Source organism: Theropithecus gelada, chromosome 5, assembly GCF_003255815.1.
Source record: "Theropithecus gelada isolate Dixy chromosome 5, Tgel_1.0, whole genome shotgun sequence".
Classification (NCBI taxonomy): Eukaryota; Metazoa; Chordata; class Mammalia; order Primates; family Cercopithecidae; genus Theropithecus; species Theropithecus gelada.
The window spans coordinates 56,019,220-56,038,834 of record NC_037672.1 but is presented as its reverse complement, the minus strand read 5'-3'; the positions used below and the strand labels follow the sequence as shown (position 1 = coordinate 56,038,834).

Sequence of the window (19,615 nt, the reverse complement as noted above, 5' to 3'; positions counted from 1 at the left end):
GAGAACAAGGGCTCCACTTTCAAATTTCTTCTCTACACTGGGTTCTCTTCCTTCCCAGTGAAATAATCCTCTTTTATTATCTATATCCAGTTAACATTTATTGATTCCCTGTTGTGAGTAGATATGTCTGTTGCATCTGCTATTGCCTGTGACCACTTCCCCATTCTTTTTTTTTTTTTTTTTTTTTTGAGACGGAATCTCGCTCTGTCGCCCAGGCTGGAGTGCCGTGGCCGGATCTCAACTCACTGCAAGCTCCGCCTCCCGGGTTCACGCCATTCTCTTGCCTCAGCCTCCCGAATAGCTGGGACTACAGGCGCCCGCCCCTTTTAGTAGAGACGGAGTTTCACCGTGTTAGCCAGGATGGTCTCGATCTCCTGACCTCGTGATCCGCCCGTCTTGGCCTCCCAAAGTGCTGGTATTACAGGCTTGAGCCACCGCGCCCGGCCTACACTTCTTCATTCTTTGTCTTTGCTTCTCTCCCAAGATGTTACAGCGACAGTCTTCACAACAGATTGCCATTATATTGTTTTGTTCTGTTTTAAACAGAAATGTCATGGGGCTTATGGAGGGAGGTACTTTTCAAAAGATACAACTTTTTTGAGAGCCATAGGTTGGCCAGTTTGAAAAGTTGTGCAGCTGCAAAAGCTGTATGGAAACGCCTACAAATTAAATTTTTACACATCCTTCCTCTATCCTTTGCTTTACGAATAAATATTGGCATATGCTGATGGCCATATGCCTTTATATTGTGTTATTACTTAGAATTGCCTGGCAGTAAAACTCATGGAGTTCATTTAAAAATCAGTGTAATGCCAAATTTATAAAATTTAGTGCAGACTGTCATATAATGACAACTCTTTAGATTCTCAGTTTACATCTCATTTCCACATCCAATATCTGATTGCAATCTCATTTGACAGTTAAGAAAATAGAAACAGAGAGAGGAAAGTGATTTACCCAAGGTTGCTCAGTTGGGGAAATGGCTGGATCTGGCTGACTCACATTCCAGTAATTTTTCCACCTTTGTTGCTGATTCTTGGTGGTAGTTAGGTTTTCCTTGCTTTTCTAATTCTCTTTGTTGAAATGTGCAATGGTAGTAAAAAGAAAAATGAGTAAAAGAAAAAATGTATTTAATACAAATTTATTAACATACCGTAAGAAAGCTCTTCTATACTGCAGATTTATATTTTTGAAAAATAGACTGGCCAGGCGTGGTGGCTCATGCCTGTAATCCCAGCACTTTGGGAGGCCAAGGCGGGCAGATCATCTGAGGTCAGGAGTTCGAGACCAGCCTGGCCAACATGGTGAAACCCCATCTCTACTTAAAATACAAAAAATTAGCTGGGCATAGTGGCACGCACCTGTAATCCAAGCTACTCAGGAGGCTGAGGCAGGAGAATCGCTTAAACCCAGGAGGCGGAGGTTTCAGTGAGCTGAGATCGTGCCAGACTAGGGGACAAGCGCAAGACTTTGTCTTAAAAAAAAAAAAAAGAAAGAAAGAAAAGTGAAAGAAAAATAGACTAGCTTTTTTGTTTGTTTTGTTTTGTTTTGTTTTTTGAGGTGGAGTGTCACTCTGACCCCAGGCTGGAGTGCAATGGCATGATCTTGGCTCACTGCAACCTCTGCCTCCCAGGTTCAAGTGATTCTTCTGCCTCAGCCTCCCAAGTAGTTGGGATTACAGGCACCTGCCACCACACCCAGCTGATTTTTGTATTTTTAGTAGAGACGGGGTTTCACCATGTTGGCCAGTATGGTCTCAATCTCCTGACCTCATGATCTGCCCGCCTCGGCCTCCCAAGTGCTGGGATTATAGGCATGAGCCGCTGCACCCGGCCCAAAATAGACTAGCTTTCTTATTTTTTACACAATATGTTTTATTATAGACTTTTATAACTAAAATTCTGCCTTGTGTTTGAATATTATTTTTTAGCATAACCTTTTAACATAAAGAAAATTCTACATAAGAAAGCAAGTTTACATGTGATTACAAACTTGTTTTCACTGTTTTAATGTATTCTGTGTTTTCTAGTTTTCTAGTTTAAATAATATGGAAATTATGTGGGCATATTGAGCAATAAGTATTAAAATAACAACTTTAAAATTACTCTTAAAACTATAACATGTAGGCCAAGTATAGTGGCTCACACCTGTAATCCCGGAACTTTGGGAGGCTGAGGCAGGTGGATCACCTGATGTCAAGAGTTCGAGACCAGCCTGGCCAACATGGTGAAACCTAATCTCTACTAAAAAATACAAAAATTTCCTAGACATGGTGGCAGGTGCCTGTAATCACAGCTACTTGAGAGCCTGAGGCAGAAGAATTGCTTGAACCCGGGAGGCGGAGGTTGCAGTGAGCTGAGATCATGCCATTGCACTCCAGCCTGGCTGACAGAGTGAAACTCTGTCTTAAATAAATAAATAAATAAATAAATAAATAAATAAATAAAAAAAAAGTAAATATAGCATGTAAAATATGAATAATAGAGAATCCAGAAAAAATATCACACACCTACAACCATCTAATCTTTGACACAGTCAACAAAAACAAGCAATGGGGAAAGGACTCTCTATCAATAAATGGTAATGGGATAACTGGCTAGCCATATGCAGGGATTGAAACTGAACTCCTTCCTTACGCTATATACAAAAATCAACTCAAAATGGATTAAAGACTTAAATTTTAAACCTAAAACTATACAATCCCTGAAACACAAGCTAGGAAATACCATTCTGGATATAGGACCTCACCAAGATTTCATGACAAAGATGCCAAAGCAATTGCAACAAAACCCAAAAATTGCCCAATGGAATCTAATTAAACTAAAGGACTTCTGCACGGGAAAATAAACTGTCACCAGAGTAAACAGACCACCTGCAGAATGAGTAAAAATATTTGCAAACTATACATTCAAAAAGAGTCGAATATCCAGAATCTTTATGAAACTCAAACAAATCAACAAGTAAAAAACAGCAACAACATTAAAAAGTGGGCAAACACATGAACAGACATTTTTCAAAAGAAGACATATACATGGCCAATAAGTATATGAAAAAAATGCTCAATATCACTACTCATTAGAGAAATGCAAATCAAATCTACAATGAGATACTATCTCACACCAGTCAGAATGGCTACTACTAAAAAGTAAAAAAATAACAGATGTTGGCAAGGTTGTGGAGAAAAGCGAACTCTGATACACTGCTGATGGGGAATGTAGATTAGTTCAGCCATCGATACGGTTTGGATCTATGTCCAGACCAAGTGTTATGTCAAATTGTAATCCCCAGTGTTTCAGGCGGGGCCTGGTGGGAAGTGATTGGATCATGTGGGCAGATTTTCCTCTTGCTGCTGTTCTTGTGATAGTGAGTGAGTTCTTGTGAGATCTAGTCATTCTAAAGTGTGAGGCACCTTCTCACCCCTCTATCTTGCTTTTGCTGTGACCATGTAAGACATGGCTGCTTCCCCTTAGCCTTCCAACATGACTTTTTCATTTGGCATTTTTTCAAAGAACTCAAAAGCAGAATTGCCATTAGCCCTGGCAATTCCATTATTGGGTATGTACCCAAAGGAATATAAATTGTTCTATTATAAAGATACATGCATGCATATGTTCATCACAGCACCATTCACAATAGCATAGATATGGAATCAACCTAAATGCCTATCAGCAGTAGACTGGAGAAAATGTGATACATATATGCTGTGGAATACTATGCAATTGTGAAAAAGAGCAGGATCACATCCTTTGCAGCAACATGGATGGAGCTGGAGGCCATTATCCTTAGCAAACTAAGACAGGACAGAAAACCAAATACCACCTGCTCTCACTTATAAGTGAGAGCTAAACATTGAGAACATATGGACACAAAGAAGGGAACAACAGGCACTAGGCCCTACTTGAGGATGAAAGGAAGGAGCAGGGTGAGGATCTAACTAACTACTGGGTTTTATACTTATTACTTAGATGGTGAAATAATCTGTACACCAAGCCCCCATGAGATGTGATTTACCTATACAACAAATGCATATGTACCCCTGAATCTAAAGTAAAAGTTAAAATATACGTATTTGCTCAATAATAATAATTTTAAAAGAAACTGAAATACAGTGACACTGAGGAGTTTGGCCAACACTCACCACGATGAATTGTTCTTCAACTTTTGAGAGACAAAGAAGAATAGACTTTTTGATCTACTGATTCATTTTTCTAGAAATTTGTTCTAAAAGATCTTAAAAAAGAAATCTGTAGAAAACTTTGTAGTAGCATAAAAGTATAATTTTACTAACAAAACTGGAAACAAATATGTGCTTTCAAATAAAGTTTAAGTAAGCTGTATCATATTAATTCAAAAAATATTATGCAAGCATTGAAAATAACAATATATAAATATTTTATTTTACAGTTTACCTACTGTTTTATATCTCATTTAAAGATTGGAGATATAAGTATAAATGCTTATAAAATATTCTAAGTGAAATAATAAATCAAAAATTTATAGTAAAAATGCTTATAAAATATTCTAAGTAAAATAATCAAAAATGTATATATGTACTATGACTACAACTACATAAAGCTCTACACATGAAAAATATTGGAATAGACATATGTATACATTTATATTTGTATGCAGATAAATAGGCATACTGTACAGGTGATGAGCCTGTAGATATAATTTTCTTTAATATTAAGATCTTTTTTTCTTTTCTTTTTTTTTTGGAAACGGAGTTTCTCTCTTGTTACCCAGGCTGGAGTGCAATGGTGCAATCTCGGCTCACCGCAACCTCCGCCTCCCAGGTTCAAGCAAGTTTCCCGCCTCAGTCTCCCGTGTAGCTGGATTACAGGCATGCAGTACCACGCCCAGCTAATTTTGTATTGTTAGTAGAGATGGGGTTTTGCCATGTTGAGGCAGGTCTCAAACTCCTGACCTCAGGTAATCTGCCTGCCTCGGCCTCCCAGAGTGCTGGGATTACAGGCATGAGCCACCCTGCCCAGCCAATATTAAGATCTTTAAGTTTAAATAGAAACTTGTTTTCATAGTAAATTCCTAAATTTTGAACAGATATGATCATTACCTTGAGTAGATTAAAGTTGAAAAAGTTATCTTTTTAATGATAAAATATAATCCATAAAACAAATATTTTACTCTTATTATTATGATTATTCTGAGATAGGGTCTTGCTCTGTTTCCCAGGCTGGAGTGCAGTGGCATAGTCATAGCTCACTGCAGCCTCAAACTCCTGGGCTCAAGTGATCCCCCTGCCTCAGTCTTTTGGGTAGCCTCTAGACTGCAAGCACATGGCATCATGCCTGTTTAATTTTTTAAAAATATTTTGTAGAAAAAATATCTCACTATATTACCCATGCCCATGCCAGTCTTGAACTATTGGCCTCAAATGATCCTCCTGCTTTGTCCTCTTAAAGTGATGGGATTACATGCATGAGTCACCATGCCCAGCCTATTATTTTTATTTGAAGGCATAAATTATTAATTTTTAATTACTTTTTAAATCAACCAAGATGAGATTTAGAATAATATCAGATCATTACATAAAAATATAATTTAAGTGTATTCAAACTTTATTCGACTTCCAAAAGTAACTTGAATGATAACACTATTCCAGTTAAAGAGTAGGAATAATGCAAACCTATGCATTATTTTGGTTACAGGCCAAACCGAAGATAAAACATATGTAAAAGTATTTACTGTTTTTCTTAAGAGAGTTTATTGGTGATTGTTATTTTGAAAAATATTACGTGTTTGTATTTTTGAGCCTCTAGCTCAATAGTATCTGAGGAGCATAGTGAACTTCCAATTTCATTTCTATTAACTTTCTAGTTAAAGAATAAATCTCTTTCCTTTGAAACATAGCCTTGTTCAGTGGATGGAGCATTTTCTTCATATATGCATGTTAGGAAAATTTGCTTCAATTTAAAAAGGAAACACATAGCTATGACTTAAGTATTAAAAAGTGAAATGTTCAATTAATGTGGATTTGGTCTTTCTGTTTTTCCAGTCCCTCAAATGTTATTTCAACAAGCCAACAAATAAGTAGCAGATAAATGAATTTTAGGCGGAATCCAAATATTCTGACTTGGCTTAAGACTTCTGTACTGAAGACTCTGTTCCCAAGATTTACATTGAGGACCCAAGTCTGCCATTTAATTAACAGGCTGATGTTTGTTTATTTTTTGTAATGCTGAATTATTTACCAGCTGTCTCCTGGTTATGTCAGAAAGATGTAAAGAATGAAAACAAAAATACAAATAAGACACAGGTAACATCAGCCATGTAATCTCTCCCCATGCACCCTGCTCACCTCCAAACCAATCTATGTTATTATTACAGAGGAGATCTCTCTGAAATATGCATTCATGCAATATAATATTTTAGAAGACAATACATTTTCTTGATCATACATGTGTTGCTAGTTCACCATTTCCTTTTAAGAAATAAGCAGTTACCCCTAGACAATGATTATACGTTCATGAATGTATGTCACGCTGTTTATATTTACACCATATCTATTCTCTTTATATTTGAATTTATATGCACTTGCTCCTGCACACACATACACATACCTGCCATATTCCCTGTATCACTTTTTTATATTTTAAAAATCAGTGAAGTCCAAAGTACACTATATTTTCTTTATATTATAGTACAGCAGCATCTAGAATTTTGATATGTGTACCCATGAATATTTTTAATGCCGATGATGAGAGTAATGGTAATAACATGTCTGAAAACTGAAATTTTTTTCACTTGCAGTGATTATAAGCATGACAAATTAACTTTGTCAAAAAAAATTCAAAAATGATATCTTTATTATGAACTAGAGAGTTACTATTTTCTCTTTTCTTTCTTTCTTTCTTTCTTTCTTTCTTTCTTTCTTTCTTTCTTTCTTTCTTTCTTTCTTTCTTTCTTTCCCCTTCCTTCCTTCCTTCCTTCCTTCCTTCCTTCCTTCCTTCCTTCCTTCCTTCCTTCCTTCCTTCCTTCCTTCCTTCTTTCACTACATTGTAGTAATGGTCATTGAAGAACATTTAGAAAATGCTAAAAGATCAGGAAGAAAATAAAATTGCTGTAATTTCACTACCTAGAGATAAAAACTATTAACATTGTAGTGCATATTTTCAGATTTTTCTATATATTGAATATTTATTAGAAAATTCAGATCACATTGTACCCACTATTTTCTAATATGCCTTACTCAGTAATGTATCATAAAGTATCTTATGAAAATCCTAGCACAGTCCTCTAATTTCAGTGTGATTGCATCATGACATATGGATATACATTTAGTCTTTTAAGAACTAGGGGCATTGACACTAATGCTTTTGAAGATTTTTCCCTTTTTTCCCTCAAGGATTCAGTTGGTGGAAACAGGAGCACCCATGTTCCCATGTGTCCCAGGCTTACTGAAGGAACCTCACATGCAGTGTTTTGATGGAACAGCAGCTGACACTGTTATTACTCATCTCAGGCAGCTGGGTGACTGATGGCCTTTGCTGGCCATGAGCCACCTGACTAAAATGGTTTATGCTTTAGGTGTGTGTGTGTTTGGGGAGGGGGTACAATTATAGTACAAGGCTGTATTTTTACAAATATTTCAAATATGTTCAATTAGCTTGTTTGTACATCTTAAAGCTTTAAGGGCCCAGGAATTCCTTCTCCAAAGTTCACAAAGGGATAATCTTCAGCTTCCTTCCTTCCTTCCTTCCTTCCTTCCTTCCTTCCTTCCTTCCTTCCTTCCTTCCTTCCTTCCTCCTTCCTTCCTTCCTTCCTTCCCTCCCTCCCTCCTCTCCCCTCCCCTCCCCTTCCCTTTTCTTCCCTTCCCTTCCTTTCTTCTTTTTCTTTTTCTGAAACCACTTGAATGTATTTAGGAAATTTTGAATGAAAGCAAGACATTGGTTCTTTATATTTCAAGATAGAAAAGGCATTAAGAAGTACATCTTTCCCATCTAGAAAAATATTACCATCGAGCAAAAAAACACAATTATATTTAGAAATACAGCAAATTATATTGCTCAGAAAGTGTTTAATTTCATGGTTTTAACTCTATACCTGTGCCACATTTTCTAGAATAGGTTAAGAGGTCTCACACAGATTATCTTTAAACATCCACATAAGATGGCATAAGATGGTTGCTAAAAGCTTTCACATTTTGGATTACTTTCATTTTTATGCCTAAATGACTTTCAGTGTTTCGACAGTATTTGCTCTTCACAGCTTATAAGTATTATCATTTGGAGTTGTTTCTAAGGCCTAAATAAAAAAGCCAAATGGAAGGGAGTGGCAGGGGAAATGTGTTAGAAAAATACTTGTCTTCATTAGTTGACACAACTAGAAACAACCCCATCTAATTCATCCATGAACCCAGTTCTACCCTAAGTGAAAAGACTACAAGGATTTCAGGCCAGACCTTCATGAGTTTCTGTGTGAAATAAACACTGCCTCTAGGAAACATCAGGCAGGTAGCATGAACCAAATAGAAAACCAAAACATCTTATTTATACTCCTCACTGATTGCAAATGTTGACCAATTCTTCTGGATGCTTTCTTCTTCATACTTATAAACTTCAGTGCAAGTATCTTTTCCATATATGATTCTAAGATCGGGATCTTAAAATCCAAGAGAAAAAAAAAATGGAGGTTCAGAGACAAAGGGAGGAAGCAATGTGCTCTTATTTTCTGCCGTGTTAATTACACTAGGGCAATACTAGCAGTAGTGTTTGAGTAACTAAATACGCAGCCAGGTTGGTGGCTCATGCCTGTAATCCCAGCACTTTGGGAAGCCAAGATGGTTGGATCACCTCAGGTCAGGAGTTCAAGACCAGTCTGGGCAACATGGAGAAACCCTGTCTCTACTAAAAATATAAAAATTAGCCAGGTGTGGTGGCATGTTCCTGTAATCCCAGCTAATAGGGAGGCTAAGGTAAGAGAATAGCTTGAGCCTGGGAGGCGGAGGTTACAGTGAGCCAAGATCATGCCACTGCACTCCAGCCTGGGCAACAGAGCAAGATTTCGTCTCAAAAAAAAAAAAAAAATAAAGAAAAATAAAGAAAAGAAATAACTTAGTGGGACAGTATAATAATTTGAAGAAAGTGCCTAAAACTCTGTTTCCACTTTTATTGTTTTTCAATTGAGATATCTGAATAATTGAAAACTGACTTCAGATACGATTTAAACATTTCTCTTACAGCTGGGAATGACACTTACTTAAAGGGTAGAACAGAGACACGTACATGTAGCCCTGCAGTTCAGACTCTGCCTCTAGCTTCCCAATAAAATTGGTTGAAAGAACCTGCCAATTGATTAACATCCTCAAACCCAGGAGACTGAAAATTATAGCTACTATACTATATTCCACACTACAGTTGAAAAAAAGTCTTCTGCGACATCGAAGTTCAAGAGATTGGCTTGTTTCCTTAAGAGCATTGTTAAAGGTCTGATAATTTAAGAAAATTAAGATAAAATAATGCATTATGTGTATGTTAGAAAAACCAGAGTAATAGTCTACTATACAGAAAGACTTCTGAACTTGCTTCTTCAATTGAAAAACAAGCAGGACCCAAGTTAAAAAATAAGTATTGCCACTAGTAATAAAAATTGATTTTTCCTTTCTGCATCCTGCAATGAATTCATTGTTAAAAAAAAATCAAAACTCATTTTTTTAAAAATCTCTGGACTCTTTGTAAAAGTTAACTTGCCTAGTCTTTTCTGAGTGACTTGTATTCTTGCCTTCCCTATTCTCACTGTATAAAAACCACACTTTATTTCCTTTCTTTTTCTGAGAAAGCTGTAAGCTAACTAATTTACCCCGACTATGGAACTCTAGACCACGCAGATCTTGATCGTAATTCTAACTTCACCACTGACCTTTAACAATGTACAGGCTAATTATGATTATCTGTAAAATAAGAATAACAGGTATCTCATAGGATTATTATGAGAACCGAGATAATATACCTAAAGTTCCCAGCTCCCAGCCCTGTGTATCTCATAAGACAGGTGGCCACATTTTTAGTTCCTTTCCTGTTCTCCACCTGTCTCCCTCCCCTGATCCCCGCCCCCCTCCACAACTTAACCTCTAAAAAATGCATACGTAATTGTAGGGAAATTAGCATGAATGCCCAGATGCATTTGTTACGGAATTAACTCAGCAGTGAACTTGGCATTCCATAGCTAACCTTTCCCCTTCATTAATCCTCTTCTCCAGCCCCCTCAGACACAGGAGTACAACAGGACTCCAGGCGAACTATGTAACCAACCATGCATGTGAGCATTTTCTACCAGAATTTCGACTAGTCTTGTTCTGCCTCAAACACTAGACGGGGCTCATGCTGCTCACAATTAACTGACTCTGGCCATGTGGTGGCTGCCCTCAAGATCTACCACAAAGAGAACAGCAGTTCAATAAAATCTCGAACTCTATTTATAGGCCACTTGAAACAAGCAGTTTCCTTGAAGCCCAAGAAGCCCTCCTTGAGAATGCAGCAAGTAATTTACTAGCCCCAGTACTCACTGGGGAAATAAGAGGGCCGAAATGCAGCAAGTGCATTTTCTCAAGTACTGCACATAAAGAAAGCATTTTGTCCTATACTCTGTCCCATTTTACCCTCATATTACCAACCAAGGAAGTAGACAAAACAGGCACTAGTAACAAATCCCTGTTTTATAGATTACAAAACTGATGCCTAGGAGGTTAAATTGCTAATGAACAGTGGTGATTGGACAAGGAGGTTAAAAAAATGTCTAAAGGGTGAGAATAATCTCTTGCTCATGCAATCAATCTACAATTCAGTAAGTCATTATTTACCTATTAAAAATATATACAACTAAGAAGAAATGTTTCGTAAGGCACTTGCAAGATTAAAAATTGTTCCCTCTCCACTTCTAAGAAAATCAAAATATGAGAAATAAAAACTTAGAGAGACTCTACAGGGAAACATTTATTAACATGTTTGCTTCTATTTATAATATATACATTCAGAGTGATTATATTTTTGGCAAGAAATGCCTTCTTAAAGATCCTCAAAATTAAAATGTGCGTAATCGAGGCTAATTTTGAAAAAGATGATAGGAATTTTTATGAGAAATTTAAATTGATTCTGTCAGTCAGCTCTGAAATAAATATATCTTTACTATTTTTTTTAATATGGGAGTTTGCATAATTCCAGTATGTATGCAAAACACAAGACTTTTTAATATGAGTTTATGGGCCAGAAATCATTTTGCTCTTAGAATTAATTTGATTTCGGCAAATACTCTGATTTTCTAACATCCTTCTTTAAGCCCTGTTACCTGGAAACCTTAAACAACTTTTTGGCTTGAGAGGGATGTCTGGGCAATTAGAATAGCTACACGGAAGTCTGCACTTGTGTGTGTGTGTGTGTGTGTGTGTGTGTGTGTGTGTGTGTGTGTGCGTTTAGAGAGAGAGAGAGAGATTATTGCTTAAACAATGCCCCTGGGTTGGTTGCTTGGCTTGGTGCCATTTAGGATTCTCAGATTTTATTGTCCCAGCTCTGATTTACAGAGTTCAGAATCTCGAAAGGCAAGGCGTCTGGAGTTTAGGGTCTTTCCACGACAGCCCCTCCTCTTCCCTGTACACTCCTTTTGCTTGTGGTCACCTTGTGGTGACCTTGCAGGACTCAGCGTTTTTACCTGAGCTCAGTAGCTGGGGAGCCCACTAGTGCTGGGGAGCAAGCCGTGGTTTCCATTCCTGGGTGATAGAGTCATGGGAGAAACTGCAGTGAGCAAGCACAGTAGGACCTGAGTTGGGCTCGAATGTGCTTTAAGCAGCTCAGGACAGAGCAGCTGCTCTGTCTCCCAGCTTGCAAGTGCAGCCTGCATTTGTCACTGACCACTGAAGTGTATGTTTGTGCAAGGTGAGAGCTGGGTGCTTTGTTCTTAATTTGGAGACAAATTGCCAGGTATTGTTGTTGATTGTGTTTAATAATTTGGGGATATTTATATCACCACCAATTCAGGACCTAGACTGTGTGCGGTTTTATTTATACCCTTGTTTTCCGTCATGATCCATTCAGCTCTCCACCGTGTCTACATTGTGGCAACAGACTGGTTATAGTGCTGTTCTTCCACGCTGAAATGTGATCATTATAGTGCAGTGTTTCTTGGATTCTTTCTTTAATCGCTGCTGCCACATGATGTATCTGTTCATATACAGAATTCCAGTGCTAATTTGAAGGCATATAAAAACTGCTTCCGATAAAAATCTAAATTGCTATATTTGTTTAGTGCTTGCTGTGGTGTATTCTTTGCTTTACCCATATTTTAGTGGTTGAAACTTTGAGAGAGTAGAGTGCCTTAGGATTTGATCTGATGACAAAAGCAGTGGGAGTTTTCTGTGTAATTGCTTGTCAAAATGAAAACTTCTACTTGGCCATTTGTGTGTGTCTGCGTATGTTATTTTATTTATTTTTTTTTTAAAAAAGAGCCAAAAGAAAACCAAATAATATGTGCTATCTTTTGATGTACTTACAATTAACTTAATCAACCTATACAGCTTTTGTTATCAGCATATTTGAATTTTGTAGCCTTACAGGACAATACAACTGCTATGTGAGCTTGTAAAAGTACATGGGAACACAGAGTATTACTCACTATGAGTCTGTTACAATAGGAATTAAAATCATGCTCTTGTGTTAACAGACCTTAATGGTGGGTCAGTTTTGTATGTTGGCTACTTAAGTGAACCCATAAACTATATAAAGGAGATACTTTTTAAATATCTAAATAAATATACAGGAGGTTTATATTCCTGAGACTCATATTTGAGAAAAGGGGGAAGTATAGGAATTTGGTACTGCATAAGTAGAAGAAGAAAAAGAATATCAGATTTTAAAATGAAAAAGAAGACAATACATTAAAATGAGGAATAATTATGAGGGAATACCAAAAAATTACTCTAACTGCTCAAATTTTTATGTCTAATGAAAGAACAATAGTATACTTAAAAAATTTAGAGTCAGCAGAAATGAAGCCAAGAACAAGAATTCTTAATAAAACATGTCAACCTGTGGAATGTACTTGTCAGTTTTAATTAATTTGAATTCTGTTGCTGAGATTAATAAAATGAGAAGGAAAAAAGGAAATTTAAAATTTTTATTTAAAATTTATCTCTATTTTGATAGACTTTAAAAACTAATGAAGTAAAATAAATTTTATTAAAAGGCAATGAACATTAAAATTATTCAAAATAATTAACAAAGAACATATAATATCAAAATTATCTGTCCCACTTTTAAAGTATGTCAGTTTTGAAAGAAGATTCTAATACTGTAAACTAGATCGTCACCTGTTCCTACATGCATGTGGAATGCCAAGTTCCTGAGACACTCTCTTCATGGTTTCTTGCTTTCAGACTCTATATAAGAGCACTGTGGTATGCTGAGCAGAAACACCTGACTCTAACACTGTAATGCTTTCTATGCGAGTTAAGAAAAAGTTTCATTTCACAGATGTGGAACTTGTGGTGTACAAAGAATTGATGATTGGTGTTTCTATATGGGAACCTGTACTATGTTGGCTTTTCATGATCTAAAATTTGGCTGCTTCTTGAGAAGAGTTTAACATGACTGTCACCATGACTGAAAAGATGTACAGGAAGGCCTCATATAACTGTTTTATCAACACAAGAGTATTCATCCCTCTATGAGGACTACAGTCTTCTATGTTCAAATGTGGCATCCATGTGAACCCATGGTCAGCTTCTATGTTGGAATGCTAGAAAATTAGTCACCTATTTGATGAATAATAATCAGTGTATACAACCAAGAAAAGCCTTTAATAGTGTCTGTGTTTATTCTTTAGATAACTAGCTTACCTCAACATGCAAAGAGGTTTAAAAAGGTTTAGAGATTATAGGTATTGACCTCAGAGCACATACCAGTCTGCTCAAACACATTTACTTCTATGCAATTAAGTTCTCTTAGATAAGGGGAAAGATTACCCTTTATTTATATATTTGATAAATATCTCTAATTTTCTAAAATGTTTAAACTCCCTAACACACTGTGTCCTTACTTTCTTCCTTCTTTCAGCTTTACACTTTTATTCTAGACTTTAAACTCACTAAGTTCTTCATTTGATGAACCTTCTTTCTTTTGACCTACACTCAATTTCTACACCTTGGACAAGGAAGCAGTTTTGATGTATACTTTGGGACTAGGGAAAATCCTACCTCTCTTGAAATTAAGAGGTTACTGCCCAGTGTCTGAGCAGAAAATGGGAGGGTGAGTGGGAAAGAATGAGATTAGTGGCTACCAGGCAGCAAGAACCACTGTGTCCATTGTGCCTAGCATTTCTGCTATTCATACTTTTTTAATCCATCTAGTCTGTTGCTAGGCTTGGGAACCTATGTCAACAATCTTTATACATGCTGACATAGTTACACTTCTACAAAGGCCTTTGGTAAACTGACACTAAATATGACTTTTAGCATATGGGAGTTGCTTACAGCATTATCTGTCATTTGTATGTCTCTTTACCTTAGCCACTAAGTTCTGTTTTGCCTACTAACTCTTCCCAAAGCAGTATAGATTCAGATAATATAATGGGCACTCACACAACTTTTAACTACTATTACTTCTAGATTCCTTAAATTAGGCCTTGGTTGTTTGGAGAGAAGAAACCTGGAGAGCAGGGTATGTGATGTGAGGATTCCTCTGGTAGATTAGTCCTCTGAGACCACAGTGTTCTGACAGTCACTGGGCTCCTCAGTGGACCGCTGGCTGTAAGGACTTGGCAGCTGGAGTAGGAGCAGATGGCAGCAGGTGATTCTCTGCTGGAAACAAGGAATATAAACATTTTCTGCAAGTCTGCTCAAGAGCCCTGCCTCATTTATCTCGAATGCAGTGTGTCTTCTAAGGAAATAGAATGAATACAGCCTGGTTGCTGGAATAGGACCATCTGTCATTCTTGGCCCCTGCCACAGGAGGTACCCACTAGAGTCATTATATTGATACATACATAATTCCTACTATTTAAACATTTAAGTTATTTCTATTATACTAGGGAAGGCCTCAAATCAGATTCTAATGTCTACCTATGTTCCCCTCAATAGCCACCTATCACCATAAATAATAAATAATTTTTTAAAACACTGATGACCAATACAATGTAAACTCTTTACACATTAAAAGCCCCAAAATTCTTATCAATATGTAATTCAAATAATCTGTAAGACAAAGTAATTACAACTTCCAAATATTTCTAATGGGCAAGGAACCATCAGTAGAAAGTTATTGCAAAGTTTCCTATTTATAGGCATATTTGCCCTTAAGGGAATTTTCAAGAACACTACTCCAATATACTAAAATCAATAAAAAGAGAGACTTTTACATTTTAACAGTTTTAAATATCAGCATGCTTTCAATATTTTTATGATAAAGTGTAAAACCAACTGGAGTGTGTTCCTTCTCCAACTCTTATTGTTGTACAATGGGCTTTCATTTGACTGACAACTTATCAGAACACACTCATGTGTTCAGAGGGATTATTCTGTGGCCATAGAGAAATGTCTCCACCTGGTGCAGTGGCTCACACCTGTAACCCCAGCATTTTCGGAGGCCAGGGTGGGAGGATCGCTTGAGCCCAGGAGTTCAAGACCAGGCTAGCCAACATAGTAAAACTCAGTCTCTACTAAAAATACAAAAATTAGCGGGACATGGTGGCATGTGCCTGTAGTCCTGGGTACTCGGGAGGCTGAGGTGTGATAATCACCTGAGTCCGGGAAGTCAAGGCTGCAGTGAGCTGACATCACACCCCTGCAGTCCAGCTTGGGCAACAGAGTGAGACCCTATCTAAAAATAATAAATAAATAAATAAATAAATAAATAAATAAACGGTCTCCTTTTCCTGCTAAGTCTGTGTAAGAACTGTATTTTTAAACATAGGTTTTATTATTATTCAGGAATGGTGAGGCCCATAGATTAGGAGGCGATTGTTATTGAAAAGATAGTTGGTCACTCTCAAGCTCCCAAGCAGAGAGGGGCAGACCACATGCAGGGGCCATACAAGGAAGCACCAGCGTCAGTCAGGGGCAGAGGGAGCCAAAGGAAAACAGCAGTGACAGCCTTTTGTGTTTTCCATGGGCAGGAACAAATAAGGCACGGTGAGCAGGCTCGGGATTGGCTAGTTTTTATAATTTTGGTGGCCTCAGCGGTGTAGGGGTTGTCTCTAGTGGTCTAATACCTGACCCTGGAGTGATTCGAGCAGAAGGATAGTGGCCCAGAGCATGAGAGCCTGATAGAGAAGGTGTTGAGGTATGGGCTCTGGATTCGTTGGTTTGCGTGTGAAAACGTACTGCCAGGTGAGTCTTTTACTATTACAGGCATTGGGTGGCCCTGGAAGGGGCAGTCTCTTCAGGCCCACAAGGCCTCAGATGACAAATCATCAGAAATACAAAAATAAAAAGGCACGATTAATGCAGATTAACATACCAAACAGGTATAGACTTAGTATCATTTTGCCCTGTGCGGTGTTCAGTGGGTTAGTCCATTGTGGACAACCCTCTCTTAACACCAAATGTACCCCACTAACTTAGGCAGAACTTTAAAACGGTGGGGGAAGGATGAATGAGTCAATAGGAAGTAGATACAGCCATTTAGAAAAAAAAGTGACACCAAAATAAATTCTAAAATGGTAGAAGGTTTAGGTGTAAAGTATGAAATTATCAGCATACTAGAAGGCTTTGGTGTGCTTACATGCACAGGAGAGATGCTATCACTACCATGCCACTGAGTTGTCCTGGGCAGGAGTGGAAATAGCGTCCTGCTGCTTGAGGGGTACCTGGGCATGGCAGCAGTCGTGGCACTTACCACAGCAGAATAGAGATGTCCCAGGCGGGCCTTTCTCGTACCATCTACCCCAGTGTTCTCTGTGTGTTTCAGGCTCCCAGGCTTCAGAGAGGAAGGAAAGCAAAGAAGGTATAAATGTAAATCACTAATTTATTTTATAATTCCAAATTGATGCCTGTGCTTTATGCTGGGGCCAGACGAGTGTTAGGAAAATATTGTAGACTGATTTCTTGTTCTTAACTGTCCTGATTCCTAAATCTGACACTTGATCAGACCTCAAAGTGCCATCGCTCTCTCTGGTATCTGCAGATTCCTGATCTGTGACTTCCATTGGTGTGACAGTGGAATAACACACTGTCAGCTATGTACTGGCCCTTTGAAGTTGCTATCAGAATAGACTGAACTGATTCAAAAAACTAAACTATCTATCAAGAGGTATGTGCTTGGTGGGGAGGAGACAGCTTCAGTTGGAAAGGTTTTTCTTTAGGTCTATAGATTCTTTTTTCTATTTTACTTCCTGTTCCTCTAGTTAATTTCTTTATCCTGCAATTCCTCCCCTCCCCTGACCTCCTGTACTGTTTCACACCATCCTCTGACCTGGGTCGGGGGAGGGGGGCGACACTTGTGTCATTCACGCTAAGTTTCTCAGACTGGCAGGCTGTTTAGAGCAATGTGCAGTGTTCTAGCAACAGATTAAGGCAAATCCACAGAACTTCAAAAGCCTGAAGGCATTGAAAAAGTGCAAAGGACTACCCAGTTATATTTGGAATTTCTGCCTTTCGGATTTGTATTAGCTAAGAAACCCAGAAAAGTTTTTCAACTGTTAAAATGTAGTATTAATAGAAACTTGGAAAGTACAATCGGTTTTCTAAACCAGTCAGGAACAATTTAGTCAAGATGCTGAGAATGAAGGCCAAATATGTCTTTCAAGTAAGGTATTTATAAGCTCACTAGAAGCCACACAAAAGTGATTTTAACTGTCAGATATATCTTACATTAGTTAAAAATGCAGGCACTGGGATCAGTTAGATCTGCTTTGAAATCCATGAGCAAGTTGGGAAGGTTATTTAACTTTGGTAACCCTCAGTTCTCACATATGTAATATTAGCATAAATCACATATTATGAAGTTAAACTGAGAAAATATGTATGGATGGATTTGTCTACGGTAGAAGAAATAATCAAAAAGCTACTCTGTGAATGGAGATATTTTAGCAAATAGGACTATCATGATTTGGTGGAGGAGTGAATTTTTTTTCTAGATCAAGAGGTAGAAAAAGTTAGGGGAAACTTATCGGCGAAAATAAAAAGAACTAATGGGAGATACAATAGGATAAATTTGATCATCACAGAATGAAGATCTCATTATCATTGTGACCTTCTTCCATGGGACCTAACACAATCTGTTCCTCATAGCAGGTCCTTTTTTATGTTAAATAAATGAATGGATAAAAGAAAGAAAGAGACACTAAGAGTAGTCATGAAGGAAAATAAGGAATTGCATAAAATAATATTTAAAAACACCTCCAAGACGTCCTAGCTCAAGTACACTGTGTTGGTCAGATATATCTATAATACTTCACCCATCTCGCCACTTGCCCCTGAAAGTGGGACAGAAAACTAACAAGAATAGTTCTATTGATTACCCCATGTATTTGTTATAACATCCCATAAGGAGGATAGAGTGAGAAGCCAGTGTTCTTTGGACACACCAAGGAATGACACACCTGTCAAAGCAGAGAATATCTGTGATGTCCGCATGGTTTCTGGTAGAAGTCAAAGGGCGAACAGAGAGCCCAAACTGAAAAGATCATTAATCTTAAAGAAATGCCAAGATGGGATGAGGGCCTCAATCTACAGTTGCTTTTACTATTTGGGAAGGGACAAATATTTATAGTCCTTTGCTCTATAGAATGTCTTGTTTTCCCAAGCCTTGCCCGTTAAATGCCAATAACTCCTCCATTTATGCGAAAACCCAAACACTCCTGCACTTTTCAAATACCTCCAAGGGAATGGTTCCCAAGCAACAAATACTGAGAGTATAAAAAGTAGATTGAAGCATATTTAGAAGTGTAATGACTAAGTATCAAAATAGAAAAACTTCACTCCTTGGCTTTCATGGATCTCATAAGCATATATTTTACTCTTTTGAAGTGAAAGCAAATACCTTGTTAGTAGCTTGTCATTTTTCTACGAAGTGTGTTTGAATCATGTTTGCTGTGGGTCTGATTTGTAGACCCATCACTTAGCTAGTGAATGAGATTAGCATACCTCATTCTTGCCTACACCCTTTCAAATAAATTTATGTGGGTTTGTTTTTCTCTTCTTGTATTCATTGCAAATCTAATAACTCTCACAAGGTGATTTTTTTAAAAAAAGAAAGGTTTGTTTCATTGTGGAAAAATGGTTCTAAAAAGGAAAGCAATTTTTAGGACTGCTAATGAGGTGTGAAGGATGTGAAGCGATAGAGTGTGATAGTGATTTGTATTTGTTTTTTGTTGTTGTTGTTGTTTTGTTTTTTGAGATGGAGTCTTGCTCTGTTGCCCAGGCTGGAGTGCAGTAGCACGATCTCGGCACACTGCAACCTCCGCCTTCCAGATTCAAACGATTCTCCTGCCTCAGTCTCTCCAGCAGCTGGGATTACAGGCGCACGCCACCACACCCGGCTAATTTTTGTAGTGTTAGTAGAAACAGGGTTTCACCATGTTGGCCAGGCTGATCTGGAACTCCTGGTCTCAAGTGATCCGGCCGCCTTGGCTTCCCAAGTGCTGGGATTACAGGCATGAGCCACCACAC

The 19,615-nt window shown here is 37.8% G+C and overlaps 1 protein-coding gene across 4 annotated transcripts in view; it reads left to right on the top strand.

Moving 5' to 3' along the window:
• ARHGAP24 (Rho GTPase activating protein 24) overlaps window positions 1–19,615 on the top strand; it is a 516,458-nt gene that overhangs the window by 337,027 nt on the left and 159,816 nt on the right. Inside the window, exon 1 of one of the 4 annotated variants that reach the window (XM_025386129.1) lies at window positions 11,806–11,888. The exons of the other annotated variants lie outside the window; for them this stretch is intronic. Coding sequence (XP_025241914.1) covers window positions 11,876–11,888 — 13 coding nt within the window. The 5' untranslated portion in view covers window positions 11,806–11,875. Of the gene's footprint in view, window positions 1–11,805; window positions 11,889–19,615 lie in introns of those variants that run through there. 4 annotated transcript variants of the gene reach the window in all.